At 30.2% G+C, this 11,611-nt stretch overlaps 1 protein-coding gene across 1 annotated transcript; it reads left to right on the forward strand.

Moving 5' to 3' along the window:
* The first annotated feature begins 8,999 nt into the window (after positions 1 to 8,999).
* On the forward strand, positions 9,000 to 11,158 carry LOC146910862 (syntaxin-121-like). Its single transcript, XM_085725519.1, has 2 exons — positions 9,000 to 9,617; positions 10,522 to 11,158. The coding sequence occupies exons 1-2, from the start codon at positions 9,092 to 9,094 to the stop codon at positions 10,878 to 10,880; spliced, it is 885 nt and encodes a 294-aa protein (XP_085581645.1). The 5' UTR covers positions 9,000 to 9,091; the 3' UTR covers positions 10,881 to 11,158.
* The last annotated feature ends 453 nt before the right edge of the window (positions 11,159 to 11,611 follow it).

Consider the following 11,611-nt stretch of genomic DNA (forward strand, 5'->3'; position numbering starts at 1 on the left):
CATATTTTTTTATAATAATTTTTTTTATTTTGATTTAGGTTTTTAAATTTTAGTTTAAGGAACCGTAGAAAGCTACTTTGTCTTCAGGAGGTACACACTTTAAACCGCCGACAGCAACACATCTCTGGTCTCAATCTCAATCTCAATCGTAGATTCATATTAAGAATAATATTAGTAATTAATACTACTAAATTAGGTAAAAAAAATTAATTAAGTACTAAATAAAAAGCCATTATCTCATGTAATGTAAGTAGCTTTTTCTTCCATCTGTTTCGCGGGTGCTTCCTCGGTACTTTTTTTTTTCTTAGGTTAGAAGAATAAAGAAAAACAAAAGGGGTAAACTACAATTCCCTTCCCTCTTTTTTACTTTAAAAGCTACACTATGTATTGTAATTTAATTTATACGAACTTTGTAGGAGTTTAAAGGACTAATATTGACATTCTGTATTGTTTTTTACACAATCATACAATCAGATTTTAACATGATGTCAATTTATTATATTATTTATCAAAATTTATCAACAACCTTCTATATGTGGAGATTTAATTGAATGATTGTGTAAAAATTTTAAGATCAATGCAATCCGGAAACTCATTACGAGTGTAGATGTAATACGATATAACTGTAGTTTTTTTTAGGATAAATAAATAATCCTGATACTTTTAGGATACATATACACAAAAATTAACGAAGTATCGTTATCTGATATGTGCTTGATACAAATACTTTGTCAATTTTAAAGTACTAAACTTTATAGATGAAGAGTCTTTACTTGTTTTTTTAGATCAAAATCTTCTAAAGTTAACCGCACACTTTAAATTTTAAAATGTAAAATGAATAAAATCAATAGTTGATAAAAAATAAATATACAATATTTTTCGCACATGCATAACAAATCATAAGTAGTTAAACTATTAATTATTTTTTTGTGAGATGTCAACTCAATGACAATAAGTGCCCAGGTCGAGATAATTTTAATTTATCCTTCTTTAAGAGATTTTGAGACCTCATTAAAGGAGAAATAGGTGCAATGATTTTAATTTCCCCTTCTTTTATGAGATTTTGGGACCTTCTTTAAGAGATTTGTTTATCTCCTGCACCCATATCCTTTCAGTGTGGTATCAATTAGCTAGGTGGATGGGTTGGGTGTTAATGTCTCACGTTGATCGGGTCCAACAATTTGAATGCTTCTTGGAGTTATGGTCAGGGAAGAGAGTTAGGCTAAGACTTCTTTTAGTTTGTTATGTTGTTATTTGGATCATCTGGATCACTCATAAAGGTATGATTTTTGTTGGCTGCTCGCCTCCAAATTAGCCTTTGGTTAATAGAGTAATTTTTTTAGCTTAGAAGTGGTTCTTGTTGAAGTGCCATGCCAATCCCTGGTCTCTGCATGAGTGGGAGGTGTAGGCGTGTAGCCCACCCTGTGTTGGACTCGATAAGGTTTTGAGGCGGTATCCGCGCTATGATGTCTAAGGGTGGAAGGGGGTTTACGCCTCCATTTAGACTGTCTTATCCTTGTGGTTGTTCTATTATTTCGATTTTGGTGGTTTTTTTACAAGGGTGGTTTAGTTTAGTTTTTGCTTTGGTGTATCTGCCTTTGTAGGGGTTGTTGTTTGGCTTTGTGTCTTTTTGGGTGTGTTGTTTTGTGTGCCGCTCTTGTTGGTGTATATTGATTCTTTTGCTTTTGCATATGTTTTTTTTTTTGAGAGTGCTTTTGCATATGTTATATGATGAATTTACAATGTTTAGCCATAGATCACTAGATACAAATTATAGCATATCATCAGTAACAAAGAAGGAACAAGAAATTGTGTACCTTTGAATTAGGTTGATGAAGGATAAACGTAGACAACTCCGACAACTATGAGAGGTTTTCTCACCAATCTTCAGAATAATTAACCGTCTAATGGGATGACGTTTAAATAGCTAAACGGCTGAGGGCAGAGACCTCTCATTGGGCTTATCTAAATGGTCCAACCCATCACGGTCCATTTAGTAACAAAAGCCCAATCACTCAAATTCATCATATAATTAGTGCTTAACACAATAGACCATAATTTATATTATGACATCAACTTATAATAATTGATTATTGTCAATCCATAATTGATTAATTAAATAATTAATCCAACAATCTCCCACTTGGATGACAATACTCAATTACTGAAAAAATAAAAAAATTCACTTGTCATAAAGAATTTAAAAATTTAAAATTACATGTATGGTCAAAGCACTAATCATTCAAAAGAGAAGTAAGCTTTAATGCTGCGGAAATTGAATCCGATAGGGAAAACAAATCATACAGATCAAAGACTCACTTTTCTAACAAATGATGAATCTATAGTGACACGTTTGAATTAAAAAGAATATGTCACTAAAGAATAGCCCAAGCATTTTAAAAATGCTATAACAAACTCCCACTAACCCAAAATAACATAGACTTGATCAAATCATTATGAGTTACAATACTCATATATATATATATATATATATATATATATATATATATATATATAAGTCTGTGGTTAATGGTTCTGCCAATGAGTTTTCAATATTACAGAAGTCCTATATCCACACAGGTACACGAGTAGTAATTACTTATAGGGATAGCCTATTAAGAGTGTAATTACATATAGTCAAAATCAATAAATGTTCTACGACATTCAATTAATCCAAGTTTTACAAAAAAATGTGACTATGAAAATCCATAAAAGCAAAATAGGAAATTCAATAATCCCCAAATTGGATTAACATAGACACGTAGTTTAAAGAAAAATATGTGGATTAATGTGGCCACTAGAATGTCAATAACAAAAGAACATTTATGATTATCTCAAATTATAAGTACCACAAGAACACAATATCATACTCGATAGGAGTATTGATATTATACATTGTACTTACTATTTATGACCTCAAAAATGTGGAATGTTGGTAAAACAAAAACACAACTTATATTTTCATGCCAAGAAGTTATTGTGCATATTCCAACAAAATTGACTTAAGCATCCAATTATGATGCTCATTGAGATCGATAGAATTTTAACATATATCTCAATATAATAGAATGAGACTAAAGTTTAAAGTCTCTTAAGCTATGCCATATTTTATAGTGTGCACAAGAGTATATGGCGATAACGACAATAATATTGTGTACACATTTCTCTTGATCTCACACACACACACACACACACACACACACACACACATATATATATATATATATATATATAAACAAGAGTGAGATTTCTCATTTGAGCTCATAATATATAATATTGTGTACACACTCCCACTGATCCCACATATATATATAAACAAGAATAAGTGGAATTCTCATTAGTGATCACTGATACAAAATATTATAATAATGTAATATTCAACAGTGGGATACTCAATTACTAGTGCAAGATCATCAACATAAGTGGTTATATAATTTTAGCCAATAGAGTTTCATGAACTCAACCACATATTTTGCACATGAGCATAGCAGAATTATTAACACAAGTGGTAACTCAAAGATAATATGAAACCCCATAAATACATATTTTATCAATGGCAGATATTATCAAGAATTCGGTTTCGTAGTTAACCACATATTCTGCATTTACAATTAAGGAGAACGTAAATTTTCATCTAAGAAATTTATAACACAAAATCTCCTTTTTCACAATTAAAATTCCGAAGAATTTTATAAATATAGTAACCTTTATATGACATAGTATGATGATTATATAAAAGGTTTATCATCTTATGAGTGAGATAAGTCTCTATTATTATAAAATAGGATATGAGACTCTATTCACAATTTTAATAACTCACTCAAAACTCAAATGTTACAATTATACTTACACAAATTTGAGAAACAATTAGGTTACAAGCAGCGGAAATACACAAGACTTATATTTTATTATTATTGAGGATATAAAAGAAAATAGTCATAAGCTTCCATAAGTATTAAAGAATAGTAATAACATAATTAATATCCTCAATATAAGTCTCTATTTCATATCTAAAATATGAAAACAAATAAATATATTTGTTTATGAGATATAGTTAGTTGACATATAGAATTTTTATCACTTGTTGAAGAATGATATTTTCTCCACTTGGTGGAGAATGATAGTTAAACTATCTTACCCACAAAAGGATGATTATGTTAAGTAATGTCATACCGATAGGGTATGTCCATCACGTTACACAATAAATAACAATGATTCTCCCACTTGATAGAGAATAGACAATGATAGTTGAATTAAAAAGGTTTGAAAGATATTTTAAATAAAATATTCAACTATTTCTCTATCACAAAATGATATGCTAAGTAACGTCACACCGATAGGGTATGTCCGTCACTCACATAACAAAGGGATAGTAGCAATCCGATATATTTATATATATATATATATATATATATAAAACACATTTAGGTAGAAATTTAATTCAAAATGTAATAATATTGGATTGAAAAATTTATACAATTTTCTACATGTCTTTTAACAAAGTAACTTACTTATATTAATCTCATTCAAGGATCTTAACGATAATAAGTAAGAACTATATCATCACAATGTACCATTCTTATGTCTTACAAAATTTAAACATTGATAGAGTATTCTAATTATAATTGACATAAGTATAAACATTTTAGGTACATTGAATAATAACAATTATATTAATAACAACACACCGATAGGGTATGACTGTTACCAATATAATGCTAATCTATTTAACAAAATTTGCATAATTGTACCCACGATAGGTGAGATTACAATTATACAAATAAATAATGTTTATGCTTAAGAGAATATGATACAATAATATCATGCATAAATAATTATACTTAAATTTACTCAACTTCGGTCATATTCAAATGATAGAAAAATGTGCTTAACAATATTTTAAATTAGCACATCATAAATATGACTTTAGAATTTCTTTTATATGAAGTAGTATAATAACAAAAGTTGTTATTTGGAATAGAAGTGTGTCAAATAGTTTTCTAATTTATCCAGAAAAGAACTCTTAGAATAAAATTTTTCAATACTCCCACTATAAATTAGAAAAAAACACAAATACAAAATGGAGCATTATAGTAAGAAAAAAGTATATAACAACAGAGTTCTGTTTAGAATATTCTGAAAAAGGATTTCACTTCTATATAGGATATCATAATTGCACAACAAAAGAGAAGAAGAACTAAATTTCTTCATATGTGCAATAATAAGCAATATAAGTCACAAGAGGATAAAATAATTAAATAACAACTTACCTCGCAGAGTGTGACATTCATCCTTATACTTAGAGCCAATGCCTTTTGATGACTTAACGAGAATATCTTATAATATAGTCATCTCAAAATATTCCACAATAGAGAATAAACAATTATAAATAAGCATATGTGAGACTCTAATTAAAAAAATAAATCAATATGATTTATATAAGAATTCAGATGTAAGGATGATACATATTTTAAAAATTGCCTCCATTCTTAATAAGTTGTTTTGATAATAGTTAACGGATAAACAACAAAGAGGGGTACAAATTTTAATTCATAATTAGAATTTTAGCATTATTCACTATATATAAAATATATAGTTTAATATTATTGTGATCCAAATATTTAACTGCGACAAGACACATAATAATATTTGTCACAAAATTTAGAGTAATAAACTACGGGTCTAGATTAGAGAGTATAGTAGAAAGCATAATGTTTATTAAAGAGAAATATGCCAATTTTAAATTTAATTAATATAAATGACATATATATACAACTCACTATACTCATTCTGAAAACAAAATATTATGAGGACCCATCAAAACAATTTGTGACAAGAATCAATGACAAGTGTCTTAGTTTAAATATGTCGCCAAAAAATGATCTATTAGTAAATTTTGGATCTTTATGCTAAAACAATATGAATTAAAGAATATATTATATTCAATATATTTGACATTAGAATTAATAAATTGAACCTTCTAGAAATTCACAATAGTAACATTTCAATTGATTAAATAGTTAGTGTTGCTAATGTAAGAGTGAATTTTCAAAATAGTTTAGGCTCAAATATTGAGAATATATGATTTGAAGAGAAATTATTCTCAACGATCCTTTTAAGATTTGACAAAATTTTGAAACCCATAAATCAAGAATAGTAAAATAGTCAAGTTATTCTTGACACGACAAATAATTTTGAGGGTATCAACAAATCTCAAAATATATATTAATATAGAATATTTGATAGAATATTTGATGCAAGAATATAAGTCTGAGTCTAAGAATTTTTCACAATTATAACACTTTAAAAAGAATAAATTTACATAAGTTTTATATTTTAGACTCAAATCTAAAGAATTCATGATTCAAAAGAACATAAGATGTTCATAAGTGTTATATTTTTATTATATTTTTTTTTTATTATTTACCAATTTTCCCCTTAAGCGGATTCTATTGACCCGACTGCGACCCGATACGATCTCGTTGAACAGGGAACATAAAAGAATTGGCTTGAATCATAGATGATGTTCACGTTTATGTAGGTAAAACAAAATTATAATACCTCATCATGTAATTGAGAATGTATATTCCAATAAAACTATCAAACATTAATGCATCGACTTTATGAGAATGAACACGGTACAATTGGAAAACACAAAATTCATATATTCACACAATTCAATCAGTCAAAAAAAGGTTTCAATTGCAATCAAATATTTAAGGGTTTGTGTGAATTATGAATTATTCAGCCACGTAAAACAAAGACCGATTGCAATTCAACAAATAGCCATAACATGTATCTATTTGGCTCTGATACCAATTGATGAATTTATAATGTTTAGCCATAGATCACTAGATACAAATTATAGCATATCATCAGTAACAAAGAAGGAACAAGAAATTGTGTACCTTTGAATTAGGTTGATGAAGGATAAACGTAGACAACTCCGACAACTATGAGAGGGGTAACTACCCTCATTCCGTCTAGCTCTAGGTTTTCTCACCAATCTTCAGAATAATTAACCGTCTAATGGGATGACGTTTAAATAGCTAAACGGCTGAGGGCAGAGACCTCTCATTGGGCTTATCTAAATGGTCCAACCCATCACGGTCCATTTAGTAACAAAAGCCCAATCACTCAAATTCATCATATAATTAGTGCTTAACACAATAGACCATAATTTATATTATGACATCAACTTATAATAATTGATTATTGTCAATCCATAATTGATTAATTAAATAATTAATCCAACATTATATATTTATTTTGCCATTAAAAAAAAAACTCAATGACAAGAGTTTAACTTTATAATATGAAGGAACATAGTTCGAATTCTTTCGGATGTAATTGTAAAATGAATACAACTTTAAACAATAATAATTGATTATTTTCTATATATTTTTTAGGGAAATGCCAACCAATGCCCCGGGACACTGGTTAAGGATGTGGAAAAAGAAATTATATAGTAGTTAATGCATTGAAATTGTGTAATTAATTTATAATAAAGTCAAAAACAGTTTTCTTTTATGGTAATAATTCCCTTTTATGGTATGCTTAACCACGGCCCCGAGGGAACCGGTTAACAGGACCCTATTTTTTAAACATTTGAATAATTGATTTTTCTTAATTTACTTGCTACACATTCATCTCACAGTCGGTAGCTATAAACCAGTCTTTAAACCAATTTTTTTGTCTAAACCTCTTTTGTCTAAACCTAATAAGTTAAATCTCACGGCGAGTAGATAATGAGTCTTTCAACTAATTTGTTTGTCTATAACTTTTAAGTTAAATCTCACGGTGAGTGGCTAATAGCTATAAGCGAGTCTTTCAAATAATTTTTGTGCATTACGTTTAAGTTAAATTTCACGTTGAGCATCTAGTGTTGGATGAGATTAAGACAATACATATCTTTTTTTTTTCTTTTCTGAAAGAAGACAGTACATATCTTGGAAACTTATATTTCATGTATTTTAAATTGATAATTTTTTTTTTAAACCGGGTATATATCATTTGCGCGCAACTGTGAAAACTAATCCTTAGAGCGTTCTGGGACCCAAATGATTGACATATTCTCTCTAAGAGTTTTAACGCTGATGCATGCCTAAGACGCTGGTTAAGCTGGAAGAGACTCGTGTCATCTCATCTAAGCGCTCTTGGGTTAAATTGATATTCTTATTTTGAATGAGTTGTGTTAGAAGCCAGTAAAATAGAATAAAAAATAAATGCAGATTTTTTTTAGATAGACGAAATGATAAATAACCCTTTAAACTCAAACACGCAACTTAAGAGGTTGAATTTCGAACCCCAATTACGACGTCCGATTTAAAAATAAAAATATTAATAATTTATTGAGATTAGAATATTTTAAAGAAACTTATCATTAAAAATAACAAAAATTATCATTTTTGTTATGAAGTGCCCATGAAACACATGAAATGATAATTACTTATCATGTCTCCTAACATATTCTATAATCATCTAAGTCTATCATGACCATCAATGGAGCTTTTTTTAGAGAGCATCAATTGTGACTATGTAAGAATTTCCCTTTTTTAGAGGTCAATTGAGCCATTATTGAGTAATGATCGTTGAAGAACATATCTCATTTGGATGTTTTTTTTAATTAAAATAAATAAAAGAAAATTAAAATGTACTTTATTGTGTCCCGTGAGCTTAGCTAAGCTGGTAAGGACAATGCATAATATATAGAAGGTCCGGGGTTCGAACCTCGGCCACCACCAAAAAAAACAATGTAATTGTAGTTTTTTTTCCGGGGTTCGAACCTCGGCCACCACCAAAAAAAACAATGTAATTGTAGTTTTTTTTTTCCTTAAAAAAATTTAATTGTAGTTTTTTAATTGTAGTTTTTTTCCTTAAAAAAATTGTACACGTTTTTCATACCAAAAAATAAAAATTTAACATGTTTCGAAAATTTAAATTTCTTATATATCTTTTTTATAAGATTGTTGTTCTAAAAAAGTACATGCAATTTTCAACTAGAACGGAGCCTATAAATTGCAAGTCCACATTCATCATCACGCCCTCATATCAAACACTCAAAACGCGAACGGAAGTTTTCATCAAAAAGATGAACGACTTACTCTCCGTCGATAACAACCACCACCACATCATCCAGATGGCGGGAACCTCCACCGCACCGGCGCAAACCCTAGAAAAATTCTTCCAAGAAGTGGAGTCGCTAAAAGAAGAACTAATAGAGTTAGAAAACCTCCACACAAGCCTCAAAAACTCACACGAAAAGAGCAAAACCCTACACAGCGCTCAAGCGGTGAAGGAGCTTCGTTCTGCTATGGATTCCGACGTTACTATCTCTCTGAAGAAAGCAAGATTCATTAAGGTGCGGTTGGAGTCGCTTGACCGGTCTAACGAAGCGAGCCGGAGTTTGCCTGATTGTGGACCGGGTTCATCTTCGGATCGAACACGGTTGGCGGTGGTGAGTGGGTTGAGGAAGAATTTGAAAGATTCAATGGAGAGTTTTAATGGACTAAGGGAGCAGATATCGTCGGAGTATAAAGAGACGGTGAAACGGAGATACTTTGCTGTTAATGGAGAGAAGGCTGATGATAAAACCGTTGACCTCCTCATCTCTACTGGTATTCATATTTTGCATATCATGTTTTTCTTCTTCTAAATTTCTATTACGAATTGAAAATTCTGATATGTGCTACTTTTATGAAATACTAAAATTAACTTTGGCTCATAAAATAAAACTATAAAATTGGATAATAGTACTCTTCATCTTCATAATTAATTGAGTTGGAATCTAGGGTTGAGTAGCTCAATTTAGCAGTTAATAGAGTTTGATGATCAAACGTTAAATCCTGGCAAAGGAAAAAAAAAACTAATCTTACTACTTATTGTTAATATTGGTTTTCAAATATTTTTGAGTTTTTTCTTCAAAAAGTTTGAATCCAAATTAACCAAGCTAGCCATATGTTGGATTTCTAGTAGAGGTTGCTAGCTACAACAGTTGTGGCGCGGCATCGCGATCTTGGTATTCTAGAGAACCAGAGTAAAATATTTGACCGACGCAGCCTCAGCCACGGTTGAATTGTTGTTGTGACACAATAAAATCTGTTATTTTTGCAGCTTTCACAATCACAAACCTTGACCTAAAACTTTGTATATACAAAAACTTTTTTTATAAAATTTATATTTAGTTGTTCCTACGGTTAGGGTGTGACATCATGTGGCCGTACATGATATTAAAACACTATAGAGCTCAGTTTAAAAAACATTTTTCTCTATTTATTTCATCTCTTAAAAGTTAAATAGGTTCCCCTAAAAAGAAGAAGTTAAATAAGAGTTGTAAAATTGTTCATTTATAACTTAGCTTGTTTGCTTATTACGTTAATGGTTTTTGCACTAGTGAAATATTGTACACCGTAACAATCACCGTATTGTTTTTCTATTTATATTATGAATTTACCTCTATGTGATTTCTCTTTTCTTACCTAATGCATGGAAAGTTGTATTAATACTATGATGGTGGATCAGGTGAGAGCGAAACATTTTTACAGAAAGCCATCCAAGAGCAAGGGAGAGCAACAGTGATGGAGACAATACAAGAGATTGAAGAGAGACATGGTGCAGTGAAAGAGATAGAGAGAAATCTAAAAGAGCTTCATCAAGTGTTTCTGGACATGGCAGTTTTGGTCCAAGCCCAAGGTGAAGAATTGAATGACATTGAGAGCCAAATGATGCGAGCAAATTCGTATGTTAGGGGAGGAGTACAACAATTACATGTTGCTAGGAAACATCAAAAGAATACCCGTAAATGGACATGTTTTGCCATTTTACTATTCCTAATTATTGCTTTGGTTATAATCCTCCCTATTGTTTTAAAAAATAATTAGTTGGGATTAATTAATTAATTCTCAAATGGTGGCTACTGCCTACTGTGAAGGTTGATTGATTATGAATCAAACATTAATCAAAACTTGGTAGTCAAGTCAAGCAATACAAAGCCGCCGCCTTCACTTATATTGTACTAGCATGAGAAAATGCCTTTCATATTCATCTTTATACAGTATTGTTTTATTTTATTTTATATTAGTTGTGGTGTCGTGTTGTGTTTTTTGTTTTCCTTACTACTGTTTGATGTACATTTGAAGACTTATCCACAAAAGAAAAATTGTTCAAAGATTTTAGATTCTTCGTTTCTAGAATTAGCTGACGAGGCATTTCAATGACACACTAAAATGTATAATTGGTTTTGTTTCATTTTTTTTTGTCAAGTAGCCTAGTGACTAGAGCTCACACAATTTAATTGTGGAGAAGTGGAGTATCTGGGGTTCGAACTCCGGCCCCTGCATATAAAATGCAATATCCTTACCAACTGAGCTAAGCTCATGGGGATGCTTTTGTTTCATTTTTAAAAATGAGAAAAGAAGTGGCAAACAATATAGACATTCAACTCTACTATACTATTTATTAAAGTTAATGGCTGTTTTTTTTACCATTTTGCCCTTGTAGGGGCATTTTGGTAAATCACAAATTGGAGTTCCCCTTCCCTATCTATACCTAATATGAAAATAAATGTCCGTGGAAATTACCATTTTGCCCTTATGGGGGTATTTTGGTAAAT

The sequence above is a fragment of the Medicago sativa genome, chromosome 7 (assembly GCF_051527215.1).
Source record: "Medicago sativa cultivar Bolivia chromosome 7, Bolivia_mono, whole genome shotgun sequence".
Taxonomy (NCBI): Eukaryota; Viridiplantae; Streptophyta; class Magnoliopsida; order Fabales; family Fabaceae; genus Medicago; species Medicago sativa.

What these genes read in the sequence shown, in the direction of transcription:
- LOC146910862 (XM_085725519.1), top strand. Translation starts at nt 9,092, where the DNA reads ATGAACGACTTACTCTCCGTCGATAACAACCACCACCACATCATCCAG. An exon ending in TGACCTCCTCATCTCTACTG is followed by an intron (nt 9,618 to 10,521) that starts GTATTCATATTT and finishes ATGGTGGATCAG; the next exon opens with GTGAGAGCGAAACATTTTTA.